Here is a 17,273-nt window from a genome sequence, read left to right on the forward strand (position 1 = left end):
GGAAATGTTGGGCCAAGGCAAACACTGAGGTTGAGTGCAGGGTTGGGGGCCTGAGCTCCCAGCAGGTGTGTGGAAGGTGGTGGGGAAGCAAGGACAGGAGGGACAAACCACGGGCTGCACAGGGACAAGCAAAGAGTCCTGAACAGAAGAAGGAAGCAATGGAGAGAATGAGAGGGCAGAAGGCAGAGCCTCAGACTTGGTCCCAGGGGGGAAGCCAGCTGGTGTCTGTGGGTCCGTCTATTCATGTCCACTGATTCCTGCCCAAATTCCCTACTTTCTCTTTAAGGCTCTTCCTGGGCTAGGGTTTGGATTGTCACTCCTGCCCTTGCCCTCCACTAGGGCTTCCAGACGCCCACACCCACAGGACTCCCTTGCCCCCAGCAACAAGGGGAAATGGTAAAGAGCACAGTGTCTGGAATGAGATAAACTGGCTAGATGACCTAGGGCAAGTAACTTCACCTCTCTAGACCTCATTCCCATACTCTGTGCACCACCCAATGTTGTAGGAAAGCTGAGAGGGTTTGATGACAGGAAGGACCCAAAGCTCGGCCCAGCACCTGCCAGTGTCCAGCAAACAGGGAAGCTCCATTTCTGGACACTTGATGGTCAGTGCAATTTGCAGTTTATACTGGACTCTCCAATCCCGAGGATTCAGGGCCCAGAGCCCAGGGCCCCGGTGGTGGGATTTACAGCTCAGGGACAAGCCTGGGGAGGGGAGGGGAGGGAATGTGGAGAAAGCGGGCAGCCCTCAACAGGAGTGGGTTCTCGTGTCCCAGAGCCTGCACACGTGCTGGAGAAAAGGAGGGAGAGTCGAACGGCTTGGGCAGGAGTGGGGTGCGGGGAGAAGTGTACATCCCCTGACCCCCCGCACCTCCACTTGGGGCTCAGTTGGCCTGCGGATGGGGGCCGGGTAGGGCCGGCCTCTCTCGTCCTGCGTGGAGGTGGGGGCGGGTCTCCCGGGAACTGCTCCTCCCGCCCGCCGCCGCTTTAAGAGGCTGCTCCCCAGCAGCGAGCGGGGCCGGAGCTGCAGCCGGAGCGAGCGGAACTGAGCCCAGCCCGCAGGTGCACGGCTGCGGGGACAGCAGCGGTATGACGGGCCACCACGGCTGGGGCTACGGCCAAAACGACGGTAGGCGCAGACCCCGGCCGGCCGCGATCCGCTGAGACTTGCCCCTGACCCATGCGCCCGGCCGGGTTTCCCGGACCCGCGAGTCCCCTACCCTCCAGGCCAGACCTGGAACCCCCTTCCCATCCAGACCCCGGAACCCGGCCCATCTGCGGGGCCCGAGCCCTGACTCCCCCGCGCCTGCCTCAAAGTCCGCGCTGCGCCCCAGCCCGCCCAGCCACCAGCTGCGCTCTGCCGCCTCCTCCGCGCAGCCCCTAACGGCCGCGCTCTCTCGGACCCCGACCCAGACACTCACTCATCCGGGACTGGAGCAGGGGGTGCAGGTGGCCCAGGGCAACGCGGGCAGACGGGGCGCAGCGCTGTGCGCGGGTTCTTGTGCGGGGAGCGCGCACGGCGTGTGTGCCCGGACCTGCCGAAAGCCGGGCTCCGCGTGGGCAAGGGCGCGGTGTCCCTGGCAGAGATTCCCCCGCCGGGTGTCCCAGCGTACCTGAAGGCAGGTATGTAAGGGAAGGGGGCATTTGGGGTGCACCCATGTATCAGAGTGTCTGAAAACATCCCAATGTGAGGCTTGGGAGCCCATGGCCCACGCCCGCCTCCGCATCTGACCAGGAGAATAGCTCCTCGATTCTGCCTCAGTTTCCTTAGGATGCGGAAGAGGGAAAAGAGGCAGAAAGTGAGAGCCAAATGGCTTGACTAGGGGTCTGGGACAGGTCAGTTCCCTCTCGGGCTGTTTTTTATCAAGCTGGGGTGGGGATAGGGGCAAAGGTTTCCCCCTTTCCTGAGGTGAGCAATGAGGACCCAAGATCCAAGCTGCCTGGAGAAGACTTGGGGAGGACAGGCGGGAATTGCTGGAAGGGGAAGTGCTGGTGCGGGGAACACTCCTAATCCCCACTTCTCTGGGGAGACGCTGTCACTCTATGAAGAGGAAGAAGGGTCCTGGACTACAGTCTAGGCATCAAGAGGTTGCAATGGGCCAGTGGAGGGAGGGGGAGTTAAAAAGGTGCTGTGGTGTCTCTGGCCCTCTCTGGGGCCCCACGGACACAGAAGCATCTTCTGGAGGGGAAAACCCCAGATCCGAGCATGCAAAAGCTAGAAAGAGACATACATTCAGAAAAAAAGCAACAGAGATCCGCAGAGATGGTGAGAGAGGCAGAGAAGGGGTCGATTGACAGAACCCATAGATCATCTTCCCCCAGCACCTTCTCCAAACCAGCTTCTGGATGCTTCCCCCAGAGTCAGAGTCCCCTGTCTCTAGCCTTCTTGCTGGTCCTGGCCACCAGCTCTGAGCCCCCAGTATCCTATAGGACCTGCCCAATGGCTGGCCACCCTACTGCTGTCCCTCACTCGGCCAGCCCAGATCATCAAGTCCAAAGACACTGAGGAAGGGAAGGGCAGGGGACAGAGGTGCTGGCATTCTCACAGGACTTCAAAAATAACCCAGTGAGTCTGGGTCACGATTCTGAGTCATCTACTGGGGACACAGTTCTGTCGGAACCTGCTGCTATTTTCTCAGGAAAACTTAAGAAGCCAAAAAACAGGGAGAAGCACCAGCCGGCAATAGCTCTAAAAATAGGCTGCGTCTCAGGATGTACCCCAGGGAGATGCTGAGCCTCTCGCTGTAGATGGAGCCTCTAGGAGGCAGGTAGTGGGCGTCCGTGGGTGTGTGTGCAGGTGTGTGTGTGTGTGTGTGAGTGTGTGCTTTCCTGTAGTCTCTTAGTGCAGACCTGGGTTTGCAACAGGGGGTGTTTGCATATGTCAGATAGAGTTGGCAGAGTGTGTGTGTGTGTCTGTGTGTGTGTGTGCACATGTTGCTGGGCCTGCCTGGCTGCTCTGGGCCCAGTGAGTACAGGTCACTGTGCACATGTGTGCACACATGAAAATCTCTATGGAGCTGTAGGAGTATGCCTGGGGACGTGGAGGCAGTATATGCACGTGCTGTGTTTATACCAGTGCCCAAGTGTATGTGTGTGTCCATGCCTGAGTGACCCTTAGTTCCCTCATCTGTGAAATGGGGATCAAGCTGGTTTCTATTTCACAAAGTGGTTGTGAGGAACAAATCCATGTCACAGAGCCAAAGCCAGGACAATGGGCGCTTTTGTTATTACAATCACAAACAACAACACAAACATGGCCAAGGTGCAGGAAGAGACCAGATACCTGGTAGGGTCAGGTCAGGGACTTCAGATGCCTGGGGGCCTCTCTGAGCATGTACTGGCTTTTGAAGAGGACTCACAGCCCAGACCGCCCCTGAGCTTGGGGCTGTATTATGCTCCCTTCCATACATTACCTCTCTGGGCCTCCTATCAGCCCTGGGTGGTGAGTTTTAGTGAGGCCATTTCGCAGACAAGGAAAGAGAGGCTGAAACAGGGGGGAAGTGGCAGAGCTGGGATTGGAGCTCCAGAACACACATCCCCCAAAGCAGGGGCTGAGGGGCTGAAAAGATACCAGGGCGACCATCTCCCACAGAGACCTGGGCTGGCCTGAATCCTGCTCTCTCCCCACCTACAGGCCCCTCACAGTGGCACAAACTGTACCCCATTGCCCAGGGAGACCGCCAATCACCAATCAATATTGTATCCAGCAAGGTTCTGTTTTCACCCAGACTAAAGCCACTGAAGTTTTCTTATGAGGGTTGCACGTCCCTCAGCATTGCCAACAATGGCCACTCTGTCCAGGTGGACTTCAATGACAGCGATGATCGGTCTGGTAAGTGGCCCCTGAAAGACCCTGGCAGCCCTCCACCTGGGGTCCTAACCCTGTTTTGGGCAAGCTTGGGAAGGGCAGCATGCTGGAGTGGGGAAGGAAGGCTCCATCTCTCACCAGCTCTGAAGCCATGGGCTGAGCCGCAGGCTCCTTAGGTGTAAAATGGGAGTAATAAGACCTTATTTTGCTCCCTAGGATCGTAGAGAGGAAAAATTTAAAAACTAAAGTGATGTTTGTAGGGCTGGCATGCAGTAGATGTTCAGAAGCTCAGGAAATGCTACTTCCCTTCCTTCTCTTCCATTTAGTACTTTAGGTTGGGTTTGTTTTCACTGTGCCCCATCCTTGACCTGCTGTGTAGCCTAAGACCAAACCCTCCTCTCTATGGGATCTGGCCAACCCTCGCAGAGCCAGAAAGGAGCTAAAATGTCCTGTGTGCCAGGCCCCTTGCTAAGGTCACATGCAGTTCTTTTATTCTTCTCAAGAACCTACCTCTAAGATGGGCAAGTAGAGACTCAATGAGCTGGGGAAAGCCCAAACCAGCCTAGTCCAGCTCCAAAAATCTTCTCTCCAGCCCACATACAACCTCAAGATTCCAACCATCTTGGGCCAGAGAGAAGCCAGCAGGAACTTGTGGCACTCTTTCCAAGGTCTCTTTGCCCTGGGATTAAAGTCCAGATTCTTTCATGATAAACTCCTAGGCAGAGACCTCAGGGGTGCTCTTCAGTGAAGGGATTGTATCCTTATGACCAGGCCTGTGAGGGGTGGAGTGGGGCAAGAAGGAAACCTGCTAGAGTTTCTTGTGTAAGGAAGTGACTGGAACTCTGCCCCCCACCCATATACATATAATAAAAGCACTGAAAGGAACTTAAGTTTCAAATAGAAAAATCAAAGGGCAGGGAAGTGGAGGGAAGCCAGATAGGAGTCATCTTAGTTGCTTCGCCCTGAGTTCCTTGGTAGGCTAGGAAAAAAGGGAAAGAAGATCAATTATAGTTCTGTTGCAGAAGGGAAGAAATTCTGCAGATCCTCAGAAGAGAGATACAGTATTTCCTGGTACTGAATTCTAAGAAAAGCCTCTCACCTAGAGCTTTGGGGAGGGACACGGGGCTCTTGATGACCCTAGATGAGAGTTTATAAAAGAACAGTTTTCATGTAGCTGTTCCTTCTAAACAGCCTTCAGAGGGCTCTGAGGATTCAATTCAGACATCAATAGCTCAGTGTTGTTGGGGGAGGGCCCAAGGGGTCATGTCTCTGGACCACTGATCCAGGGGCTCACTTTCAGGCCTGGCTAGGGTTCCCTCCTGTACCAGAGTGCCCAGGCCTGAGGGGGCAGGGAGCCAGTGGAAAGAAGTGCTCAGGAGTGAGATAGTTGGGGCTCTGCCATTCACCAGCTATGTCACCTTGGACAGGGTACCTTTCTGAGCCTCAGTCCCACATCGTCCAACAGGGGTAACAACGAGTCCTGCTCCAGGTCTCTGTGAGGGTTGACGGCTACAGAGTGTCTAACACATAGCAAGTGCACAGTGAATGGCAGTGTGTTCTACGGTCAGGACGAAAGGAGGAGGCTAAAGGAGCCAAGATCAAGGGGTTAGGGAGAGAGTTCACTGTCTGAGACACCACACTCTGGAGTCCCAGGTGGGGCCAGGGTGGGCACCCACAGGCCGTATCAGGGAGTTCAGCCTTCAGGCCCTGCTTTTCAGATAAGGCAAGGAAGCAAGGAGGGGCCTCTGGACTGCCCTGTCATCCTCCTCCTCAAGAGGCCCACAGGAGGCAAGGCCTTGCCCTGGTCACCCATCCTGAAGGGGCCTAGTGGAACTCTGAGCCTAGGGTTGTCACCTGATCTGTGGGCTCACATTCAGGCCTGGCCGGAGCTCCCTCCACTGCCAGATCCCTTTCAGCTAGAAATTCAATCAGTCCCAGGAGGCCTTGTGTGTGGCCCCAGCTCACTGAATATCAGGGTCGGAAAGTTACAAAAACAGCATACAAGGTCTGACAATTAAGATCGCGAACTGGTTGCAACAATATTGCTAACCTTTTTTTTTATATCAGAGGGATTATTCATTATGAATTTGTACCAACTGGATAAACAGTTAACTAAGTTTACTATTTGGAAGTGCTGTAAAGGCTGCATGAAAAAGTTAGACGACCTGAACTTTTCGCCAACCATTCATGGATCTTGCTCACACTGTCTGTGAGGGAGTTTTTAGCCAGTAAACAAATAACCGTATTGGAACACCCTCGCTACTCACCTGATCTGGCCCCCAATGACTTCTTTCTTTACCCGAAGATAAAGGAAATATTGAAAGGAAGACATTTTGATGACATTCAGGACATCAAGCGTAATACGACGACAGCTCTGATGGCCATTCCAGAAAGAGTTCCAAAATTGCTTTCAAGGGTGGACTAGGCGCTGGCGTCAGTGCATAGCTTCCCAAGGGGAGTACTTCGAAGGTGACCATAGTGATATTCAGCAATGAGGTATGTAGCACTTTTTCTAGGATGAGTTCACAAACTTAATTGTCAGACCTCGTTAGCGGAACCCACCGGAGAGGCCATGGGGGAGAGGCATTTGAGGTATCTGAGCCTGGCCACCAGAGTGGGGACCATCAGGAGCTGGCCTCTGGACAACACCAAGTCCTGGGGAGGCAGCACATCCTGGTGATTAGAGGCTTTGGCTCTGGACTTACAAAGGAAATGCAGGCTTATATTTTAGCTCAGTGCCTTGCTGTGTGACCCTGGGCAAATGCCTTGCCCTCTCTGTGCCTCTGTTTCCTCCTTTACAAAATAGAGATAATAATAGGCTCTGTCCCTCATGGGCTAATATGAGGACTCAACAAAACAATCCTTCTGCGCCAACCCTGGGTCAGGACTCCAAACATGGGAGGTCTATTGGTAGTGATAATGGGGGCTCGAGAAACAACATTCCCACCTTCCATGTGAAATGAGGTAGGAGTGGGGAGGATGGAGAAATATACTCTGTTGGTACCAGACTCTTCTGCCACCCACAGCCTATCAGAATTTCTGCCCTGGCCCAGCTAAGGGCCTAGGGAATTGAGTGGGGACTGACGCAAGGCCAATTAGCCCAACCAATTTTCCAAATGAAAAGTGTATCCCCCTCCAGGGCACTGCCCTGATCCTGGCACTACCATCTGCTGGGCTGTGTGTGGGTTGTCTCACTCTGATTGTCACATGCCCACTTCTACCGGCAGTGATGACTGGGGGTCCCCTGGATGGGCCCTACCGGCTCAAGCAGTTCCATTTCCACTGGGGCAAGAAGCACAATGTGGGCTCAGAGCACACGGTGGACGGCAGGTCATTTGCCTGTGAGGTAAGGGTCCTCCTCAACCTGAACCCCTTTACTACCTGGGGAAAGAGTAGGAGACTGGATAGTCAGGGGCTTGCAGATGCCTGGTGTAGGGCTCTGGAGAGAGTGAGGAAGGGCACTCAGGGACCTTTGGAGAGACACCCTCCACCCACCCCCAGCATACGGCCTCCACCTGCACTCTGCCCACTGCTGTCCTGGTCTCCAGAAGGAATTTTCTGAAGAGCTTGTCCCATCCCACTACACCCTCACTAACTAGTCTCAAGGACTGAGCTTAGCATTCAAGACCCTGTACGAACTGGCCTTGGCCTTGCCACGCCTCATCTTCCCCTGACCTCTCCTCGTGCTGGCCTGCAGATGGTGAATCCCCTGCCCACACCTGGCTCTTTTATACCTCCAGGCTTTTGCACAGACTGTTCTCTGCCTGGAATACCTATCTCCCAGGGTTCCATCTGATAACCCCTAATTATTCTTTGGACTCAACTGCAGGTGCCACCTCCTCAGGGAGTGTCACACTGGATGGCCATTATCTATTTCACGGTTAGTTCATGGAGGGCAGGGCCTGAGCCAGATTCCTCTTTGGTCCCCTGGGGCTCAAGAAAGGGTTAGGCCCAGAGCAGGGTAGATGCTCTCTGTGCTCTTTAGGGGCTCCCCAAGGCCACTTAGCAACCTAGGCCTGAGAGGTTTGACAGCCTGCCCCTCCTGCAGAGGGCCCAAGAGTCTGGTGGGAGTGAGGCAAGCCAGGCTCTGAGCTCCCTTGGTCCCTGGGAGGCGCTAAGTACTGGCCTGGCCTGTTGTTACCCATGTAGCTGCACCTGGTTCATTGGAATGCCAGGAAGTACAGCACCTTTGGGGAGGCAGCCTCAGCACCTGATGGCCTGGCTGTGGTTGGTGTCTTCTTGGAGGTGAGAGGGTTACCCAGCACAAGGAGGGGTACGGGAGGTCTGGTATTGCCCATAATTCCAGAACAGAGTAGTGCTGGGCTCACACTACTATCTCCCTGCCAGATGGGGGATGAACACCCCGGCCTGAACCGTCTGACAGATGCGCTCTACATGGTTCGGTTTAAGGTGAGCCCAGGGGTCCATACCTCTGACCCAGAGCAGCCTGGTGGGGAGGGAAGAAGAGAGTAGGTCCCAAAGTGCACCCATTCACTCTTCCATTCTGGCAGCAAACCCTCACTGAGATGTAAGGTGCAGGTCAGCCGCCTGCAGTATCCTGCACCTGACTCCTCTTCACCAGGGTCAGTGGCTCCATGGAGAGCCCAGCATGCAGACTGGGTGTGGATAGGGCTGATATGATGCTTGTCACATGTGTTAATGGTCATCCGACAGGCAATGCCACTAAGGGCCACTGCAGGCACGGGAGAGGACATGATGGCCAAAGAGGTCACGAAGCTTCAGCTTTTACATACAAGCAAATGGGTGAACAGGGCCCGGCCCCAGCTGGGAGATGGCATCTGGGATCACAGACATGTGCCCACAATTTGCATCAATGAGCCAAAGAGAAGGCTAGATTCCCGCTGACAGAAATGGGTAGGGAGGCTGCTGGTCCGGTCCTAGTGGGAGGTATATGCTGATTTCTGGGTTCCCCTACCCTGCCCCAGGGCACCAAGGCCCAGTTCTGCTGCTTCAACCCCAAGTGCCTCCTGCCTGCCCTCCGGCACTACTGGACCTACCCAGGCTCTCTGACGACGCCCCCATTGAGCGAGAGCGTCACCTGGATCGTGCTCCGGGAGCCTATTAGCATCTCGGAAAAACAGGTGAGTCCTCCAGGGGGAGCATCAGGTTGGAGGGCCCACCCCAGACACTGTAACTCTCCCAACCAGCAACTCCCAGCCTGTGGTCCCACCGTTAGGGGTCCCATCTTTTGCTCATAAACAGTTAGATTTTTACATGGGAGTTAGCTTGATTGATAGTCCTTAGGACCTAGATACCGGCTGGGAGGGGAGATCCCTCTGTCCTGGGATCGCGCCTGCTGTGTTCGAATCTGAATGCTGCATTTGCTGGTAAATCTTAGCTCGTAGGGATTGGAACTGGAACTAAGTGGAGCAGGGTCTAGGTTCAGAGGCCCTTTAGTGAGTAAATAACTGAGGTTGGGGTCCCAAAGAAAGAATGAGAGTGGAGGATTGGGGACAAGCCCTAGGGGCGAGAGGAGGAAGAGGCAGAGCGAGCTGGGCGGTATGCCAGATCATGTGTCTGGGATCAGAGAGGACCACAGCACCCCTTTCTGCCCTGAGTATCTCTTCTGCCTTCTCAAGATCGAGAAGTTTCGTAGCCTGCTTTTCACCTCAGAGGATGATGAGAGGATCCACATGGTGAACAACTTCCGGCCGACTCAGCCACTAAAGGGCCGTGTGGTCAAGGCCTCCTTCTGGGCCTAAGCTGCCTGCCTACCCAGCCAGCCACTAGGGCACCATCTTCCCAAGGGCTTCCACATCAGCAGAAACCAAACCACATGAAGCTCCCTGCCTAGGGGTGCTATGGACCCCCTCCTTCAGCTGGTTTGTTCCTTGGCCACCCTGGAGGCTTCTTAATGGGATCCCGATCTTCAACTGCCCTGGGGACAGGAAGGATAGGAGCTGAGTGTGGTCCAAGTCTGGGGCTGCCTCTGCTCTCCAAGACCCAAAGGCCCCGGGAACCTCCTTTTGTCTTCCCCACTGGCAGTGGCAGCAACCCCACCCTGAGCTCACACTGTGATGGACGAGACCGAGCTCTTTGGGGCAGGCAGCCGGCATTGTTAGAAAGACTCAAGCAATAATTAGAGGTGGGCAGAGCTGCCCTCTCAGCATTACCTCTTCTGCAGGCCTCCACCATGCACGAACCTCACTGCCAGGCCATTAAAATCAGCACCCAGCCTGCTAGAGGTAACATGGCCTTCTCCCTCCAGCCACCAGCTGCCATTGGCAGGCACTGGCTACAGCTTACGTAGTATCTCCTCTCATCCCCACCCAGCTACCAAAGCTACCTACATGACAGCCCATCCATGCAATGATTAATAAATGTATTCATCCATGCAGCAAATACCCATTGAGTGCCTGTGCTATGTCAACTTCTGTTCGAAACATGGGGGAGGAGCCGGTGATGAGTCAAGCACAGTATGTTGGGAGTGACATGGGTACTGAGCAGGTGAGGGTTGTACAGAGGGCTGTAGGGGCAGAGAAAAGGGGGAGGCTACCTCGTCTGGTAAAGAAATTAAATTCCAGCCAGTATTCCAAGGCAGGGAGAAGGGAATATGTCTGAAGCCAAGGGAAGAGCAGGTGTGCCAGCTCAGAGGTGAGAGAGAGCCCAGAGTGTCTGTGGAGCTGAAAGGACCGGTAGGGCTGGAGCCCCGGGGGAGGGCCTGGGACTCTCTTCCAAGGCTAATGGGAAGTCATAAAGGATCTGGGGTCAAGGAGAGGCAGGGCCAGATGTGCAAAGGGGGAAGGCCCCTGTGGAGAATAGACGGGTGGGCAGGAATGGCAATAGGGAGGAGATGGTGCAGTGGCCAGGAGAAAGGGAACAGGGTAGTGGAGACGGGGAGCAGGGGGCTAGATGAGAGATTTAGGAGGTGGAGCCCAAAAGATAGCATTTGGCTATCTCTGAGGGAGAGAGGAGTCTGGGGTGCGTCCCTAGGTGGAAAGTGGGGCCTCCACATGGACTGGGAACCCTGGGGAGTTGCTGCCTAGTGTGAGCACACAGCATTTTCAGGCTACTGGAGAGGAGAACAAGGAGCAGTGGAATGTTGGGATCTGAGCTGAGAAGGGATGTGGAGGGTGGGGGCTGCTTTGGAGCCTCTTAACGTAGTGGGTAAGCGAGCAGGCCCAGGATGGCTGGAGGATAGCTTTGCCCGTGCAGGCACTCCTGGTCTGATGTAGGGGCCGTTTTCTATCTCCATGTTTCAGGTGATGGTGAGAAGGGTGGTGTCTGGAAGACAGTGTTTACTCAGCTTCGGAGCAGGTGGCAGGAGGGAAGTAATGTTGGTAATGCTGCCTCTGAAGACAGGCAAAGGGCCTGGGACAGATGTCTGACTCTCTCTCTATGGTCCAAGAACTGTCATTACCCTCATTTTACAGATGAGGACGATAAGGCTGGGCAAGTGGCAGAGCAGGATTTGAACCTGAATCTGATAACTCTCTGGCTCTATGCCAGAGCAACTTGGTCCAATGGGCGGGGGATGGGCATGGTGATGGTCACATCGAGGTCGTACCACAGGCCTGATACTGCTGGTCCTGCCAGGGACCTTGGCCAGACCCCCCCCCACCCCCCCGCCCCCGGGACTTGAGAAATGGGAGCTGGTTTATAGTAATTATCCCAAGGCTGCCAAAAATCCTCACTCCCAAAATCCTTCCCTCTTAATTTATTTTTTAAATTTAAAACTATTTTAAAACCCAAAGTGGACACTTTATGTTATAATCACACCCCAAGATGTGACCCTATTCCCTCCAAATGGGATGCACCAGCTGGTTCCCAAATGCCTCCAGCAAACCTGGCCTCAAGGGACCCAGGACTGGTTCCTGAATCCTCATCTGAGCCAAGATTGCCTCCTGGGAGTGATGCTGGGCACATTTGGAGCACTCAGGACAAGACGAGCTCTGCTTGCTTCCCAAGATCCCAGAGAGGCCCTCTCTGGGGATCCAAGGTGGCTCTGAAAAAGACCGGGCTGGGTGTCCAGGCCAGTGGTCACAGCATGCCCAGTCTGTACCCAGGGTAGAGGCACAGGTTCCCCCCAAAGCATCTGCTGGAGGAGCCAGGCCCTGGACCCCAGAGTGAGAGTCTCCCCTCTTTGGGGTGGGCCTCTGGAGATGAGGTGACTATGAAGACCCAACCCCCAAAGCTCTGCCTGCAGAAGACTTGCTCCCAAACCCATGCTTAACTCTACAGCTTCCGCTGCTGCAGAGTGCTGAGCAGGGGGCTCCCCTTAGGGCTGGCCAGGGATACCCACCTGCCAAAGCACTCATCCGTGGAGAGAGTGGTCTGTGGCCTGAGCAAGGGTTAGGGACAGGGACAGAGATGGGTCTGAGATGAAGATGGCAAAGTAACCTAACAAACTTGTTGAAAAAGTCGACATCCGGAAGGGGGCCACACTGACATCTAAGCTGACAGGGCCTGTCAGCTGCAGCCAGAACTGGCCTGGGAGAGGGAAGGGAAGTCAGATAACATTATCTGCCCAGGCTGGACATCTTGGGGAGCCCCCCATGTCCATGGATCACTGCACCAACTCTTGAGTCCACCCTCAAAGGCAGAATGTACTGCTGGTTCATCAAAATTCAAGGTGAGTGGGGAATGTGACTCTTTGAGCGTGGAAGATTCTGGTATTTGTCCTGCAGCCAGAGGCAGGGCCTGGGAAATGCATCCCTTTTGGTGTCTTCTCTGCTCACAAACTCTAGAGCAGATGCACTGGCTTTCACACCTGGGCTTTGCACCACATGTCACTCAAGCCCTCCGGAGCTTGTGTCCTCCTCTGTAAAATGGATATTACGTCATGTGAGCCACATACATAATTTAAAATTTTCTAGTAGCTCTATTTTAAAAGGTAAAAAGAAACAAGTATATCTAATTTGAATATCCAAAGCATATTATCATTTTAATGTCATCAATATAAAAAATTAACAAAATAATTTTACATTTTTGTGCTAAATTTTGAAATCCATTGTGTATTTTATACTTACAGCAGCACATCTTAACTCAGACTAGCCACATCTCTAGTGCCCAAGTGCGCATATAACCAGTGGCCATCGTATTGGATAGTGCAGCCTGAAATGGATGTCTCCCTTTGCCGTGCCGCCTGCTAGCAAGGTGTCCGTGCAGACCCTCTGGCTTGGCCTGTAGTCAGGCAAGGTGGTAGCAGGAGTGAATCAGATCTGCTGCTCCAAGACTCTGTCCTCCACAGGGGGGCAGTCTCAGAACATTTGATACCAACTTGGCTTCCTCCATCCTCCACCAGGAAACCTCCCTAACCCCCACTTTACTCCAGCCAGGCTGACCCTGCCCCAGGCCACCTTCAGGACCTTTGCTGTTCCTCTAGGAGAAAAGCCAAGACCCTCAGCAAGGAGCTGACCACAAGTGACTGTCAAGAGTCAGGGAAGGTGATAGTATCCCTGAGAAGGGTCCTGGCTTAGTTGAAGAGACTTGATTAGTCTGGGAGGACTTCCTGGAAGAGGGGCCCAAAGCAAAGTACAGTTGACCTTTGAACAATATGAGTTGGAACTGTATGTGTCCACTTATATGCAGGTATTTTTCAATAAATACTGTAAACGTATTTTCCTTATGATTTTCTTAGTAACATTTTTTCTTTAGCTTACTTTATTGTAATAATGCAGTATATAATACATGTAACATAAAAAAAGATGTGTTAATCAACTATTTGTGTTATCGGTAAGGCTTCTGGTCAACAATAGGCTATTAATAGTTAAGTTTTGGGGGAGTCAAAAGTTACATGCAAATTTTGGACTGCACAAGGGGTCAGTACCCTTAACGCCCAAGTTGTTCAAGGGTCAACTGTAACTGGCATCCTCAGCAGCTCCTGTGAACATTTACCAGACAGAGAGGAAGGCCTTGTTCCCCTCCTCACCCCCAGCATGTATCAACAAAGACAGGATGCGTGGCTGGGGACACAGGGGTCCCCACGTTCTGGAGGTCTCAAATGCCAGGCAGAAGTTTCCCTTTCCATCCAGGGGCCATGAGGAGCCACTAGAATTCTAGAGCAGGGGCTGAGGTCTTTCTGGATTGGAATGAGAGGATTCTCTCTGAGGCTCAGACAGCGCTAGACATCATTTTGGCCCGAATCCACCTCCCAACACAGGCAAATTCTGGCAGGTGCAATTCATTAGCTCCTCCTGCTGCCCCTCCTTGGCCCGGCAGAATGGATTCATGCCTGGGCCCTAGCAGTTCCTGGCTTGGCAGTCTGTGAATCTAATCTAAATCCCTCCAGCTGTAACCCAAATGTTTTTGTCTTCAGGTGTATGTCAGGTTAAGCAGGTGACTCTTTATTCCAACTGAGCTGCTTATTTGGGGCAGGCATTATGGGAAAGACATGGGGACACAGGAGACCCAGTGTCAGTTGGGCTCCCAGGGGACCCTCAGGTTTTCAGGAAGAGGCTCTTTCTCTTCTCCTCCTCCTCTCTTAGCTCCTGCTCTGGGCATGGATGTCTCCAGAGGGCACAATGCCCTGTCTCTCCAGTTACCCAGGCCTCTGGGGAACTGGAAAGTGGGTCCTTGCTGTTGCTGCTGCTGCTCCTGAGTATTCGGAGTAGGGTTTGGGGGTTACAACTGTTTCAGCTAGAGGAAGCCATAGCATGGATCAATAAGCTTCCCAGGGAATCCCGGAGCATCCAAGCTAAAAGAATTCCTGATCTGACCCCACTCTACAGATAGAATGACTGAGGCACAAGAGGGAACAGAGTCTGCCAAAGTGAGTTGGTGGGAGACCCAGAATTCACGACTCCTGGTTCAGTGTACTTCACTCATCAGGAGCCTTACATATCAAAAAGACCCTTACATTGAATAACTCCCTACTTGCCTGTCATGGAGCCTGAAATCCTGCCATTTGAGCTTCAGGGCTCAGTTACGACATAGTCCTCTTATAAAATGCAAATGCCACAGTCAGTAACACCTTATTGGCGGGGAGGGCGGCAATGATTTTATCACCTCCTTTTCAGTCTGCTGTATGACTTCTTCTCTTGGCCTCAGTTCCCACATCTATAAAATGGGTTTGTGGGAGGCCCAAGGGGCCAAAGGTAGGACTTTAGGGAGAAGAGAAAGGAGATTTCCCAGAAGCAGAGTCAGGTTGTGACTGAGCTAGAGGCAGACAGCTCTGGATCTCAGGATGTGGGTCACCTCATGTGCCCCCTAAGCTGAAAGTGGCCATGGTGCTGGACTAAAGCTGGCAAGAACAGGGTGACTGCAAGAGCCTCCCAAGACCCCCAGACCTTTGCCCATTGATGTGAAGGAGAATACCTAGGCTGAATTTCCTACCATCCCAATGTAATCAGGGGTCTGCGCTACATTTAACTGAAGTACAGAAAATAAAGACATCCCATGTGTTTCACATAACCAAGTCCACGAACTATGACTCGTACAACAGTGATGTCTGCACTTTAGGAGAAACCGGTGCTTGGAAATGCTTTCCCTCCTAGGAGAGCAGAACTTTAATGGTATAATTTCAGGCAGGAGCAGGTGAGCTGAAAATATATTTTGGGGGCAGCCAAGCCTTTGAAACCCTGGCCCCAGCATTAAATCCAAAAGCCTGTGGTTTCTGTAGAAAGTAGAGGGGACCTGGTGGGGAGCTCCTCGCCCTGTGGGACTCAGTTCTGCTAGGTGCACAGCTGCTCACATGGGTCCTTTGACCCCAGGTTGGGGTAGAGGGCTGCTTTCACTGGTGCCAGCACTGGCTCCAGCAACTCCTGGGGCTCAGGTCAGAGCAGCAGCAGCCAGCTCTACAGTCAGTCATTGGGGCACCTGCCTCCATCCCAGAATTGCCTGAGGTCAGAGGTCATGCTGAGGAAAGAAATTCAGGTGTCTGGCAGTAGTCAAGAGCTGGCCTACCTCAGCCAATTCACTGAGTCCATACTATAAGCTAAAACCCCTAGAGATGGACCCTTAGCACCTTTGGATATGCCAGGAAATGTAGGCTTTGGTTCCTTCTTTTTCTTCCCCTCTTTATACTGACACCTGGAAGAACTGGGGTTGCAGCTGTGGGAACAGAGACAGGAACGGCCAACAGTTAGATTTCCACTATAAGACCCAGAGCCCCTTACCCCAAAACCTTTTTACTTTAGCGTAATTACAGATTTAATGGAAAAATGGAAAAAATAACACAATGAATGTCCACAGACTGGTTACCCAGACTCCCCATTTTGTTACATTGTTCTCTCTCTCTCTCTTCATATATGTACATTTTTTGGAACTGTTTGAGAATAAGTTGCAGCCATGATACCCTCTTACCCCTAAATACTTCAGTGGATTTTCCTAAAAACAAGGACATTCTTTAACACAACCAATCAAAATCAGGAAATTAACATTGTTACATTACATCAACATACCTTATTCAGATCTTGCTAACTGTCCCCGTAATGTATTTTGTAATCCCCCCAAATTCCCAGGTCAGGCAATGATTGCGTTCAGTTGTCCATTCCCTGCAGTCTCCTTTTCTCTGACAGTTCCTCCATCTTTGTCTTTCAGGACATTGACATGGCTGGAGAGTGCAGGACAGTTAGGTAGTAGGATTTGACCTCCGCTGGGTGTATCAAATGTTTCCTCATGAAGAGATTCAGGTTATGAACTTTTGGTAGGAATATCACAAAAGTGATCCTGTATTGGCCTCAGGCACACAATGTTCATTTGTCCCATTACAGGTGATGTGACCTTTGCTTTTTCGTTTGGGGGCTTTTTAAATTGAAGCATAACATATATACAGAAAAACACATGGACTCAATGAAATTTCACAATCTGAACACACCTGTGCACCCACAACCCAGATCTGAAAAAGTACATTTCCAGAACCCACCACTTCTTCATCAAGCTCCTACCTCCCCAAAGTAACCACCATCTCACTTCTAATACGGTAAATCACGTTTGTCTGGTTTTGAATTTCAAATAAATGAAATCATTCATTTCAGAAACCGCTTTAGTTTCTGGCTTTTTTGGCTCAGATTGTGTTTGTGAGATTCTCAGAGCTAACTTTTTATAATAAGCAATGCAATACCTCCCATTGTGAGCCTTCAATGAAAATTAAAGAAAATATAATTTATCTACACACATAATTTCAAAAAAACAATTTAATGCCTCAATTGTAATGTAAAGGACAGTCATTTATAATATATAATAAAATATACTTATATATACAAACAGGTAATTCTTAATAAAGTAATACGTGTATCAGTATGTAAATGCTGATACAGTATGTAAAGGCACAAGGACAGTAAAGATGTGATGAGGTCTTCTGACGTTTGCACTCATATTCCGAAGCCCCATAACATGACAGCTACAAATACATTTGGGCAGAGGAATATGAATATTGTTGCCTTCATGGTATGGTTTTCTTAGATGGTGAACAACTCTTTATAAAATTCCAAACAACACAAAGTACAATGATTTGCTATATACTCAAACTGTGCAAGCATCACTTTGTGTTTGCAAATTAAAT

At 52.0% G+C, this 17,273-nt stretch overlaps 2 protein-coding genes across 2 annotated transcripts in view; one reads left to right on the plus strand and one right to left on the minus strand.

Moving 5' to 3' along the window:
- Nucleotides 1-1,610, minus strand: part of NAE1 (NEDD8 activating enzyme E1 subunit 1) — a 27,888-nt gene extending 26,278 nt beyond the window's left edge. Inside the window, exon 1 of the mRNA XM_081030361.1 lies at nucleotides 1,422-1,610. The gene's annotated coding sequence lies outside the window, so the exon portion shown is untranslated. The remainder of the gene's footprint in view (nucleotides 1-1,421) is intronic.
- Nucleotides 985-10,168, plus strand: CA7 (carbonic anhydrase 7). The gene is made up of 7 exons (XM_081030362.1): nucleotides 985-1,129; nucleotides 3,635-3,832; nucleotides 7,036-7,154; nucleotides 7,958-8,053; nucleotides 8,156-8,218; nucleotides 8,755-8,910; nucleotides 9,409-10,168. The coding sequence occupies exons 1-7, from the start codon at nucleotides 1,090-1,092 to the stop codon at nucleotides 9,529-9,531; spliced, it is 795 nt and encodes a 264-aa protein (XP_080886488.1). The 5' UTR covers nucleotides 985-1,089; the 3' UTR covers nucleotides 9,532-10,168.
- The last annotated feature ends 7,105 nt before the right edge of the window (nucleotides 10,169-17,273 follow it).

This window comes from Rhinolophus hipposideros (assembly GCF_964194185.1).
Source record: "Rhinolophus hipposideros genome assembly, chromosome: 21".
Classification (NCBI taxonomy): domain Eukaryota; kingdom Metazoa; phylum Chordata; class Mammalia; order Chiroptera; family Rhinolophidae; genus Rhinolophus; species Rhinolophus hipposideros.

Coding starts and splice junctions, on each gene's coding strand:
- CA7 (XM_081030362.1), top strand. CDS start 1,090: ATGACGGGCCACCACGGCTGGGGCTACGGCCAAAACGACG. Junction 7,155..7,957: donor GCAGGTCATTTGCCTGTGAG/GTAAGGGTCCTC, acceptor TTACCCATGTAG/CTGCACCTGGTTCATTGGAA. Junction 8,219..8,754: donor TCTACATGGTTCGGTTTAAG/GTGAGCCCAGGG, acceptor ACCCTGCCCCAG/GGCACCAAGGCCCAGTTCTG.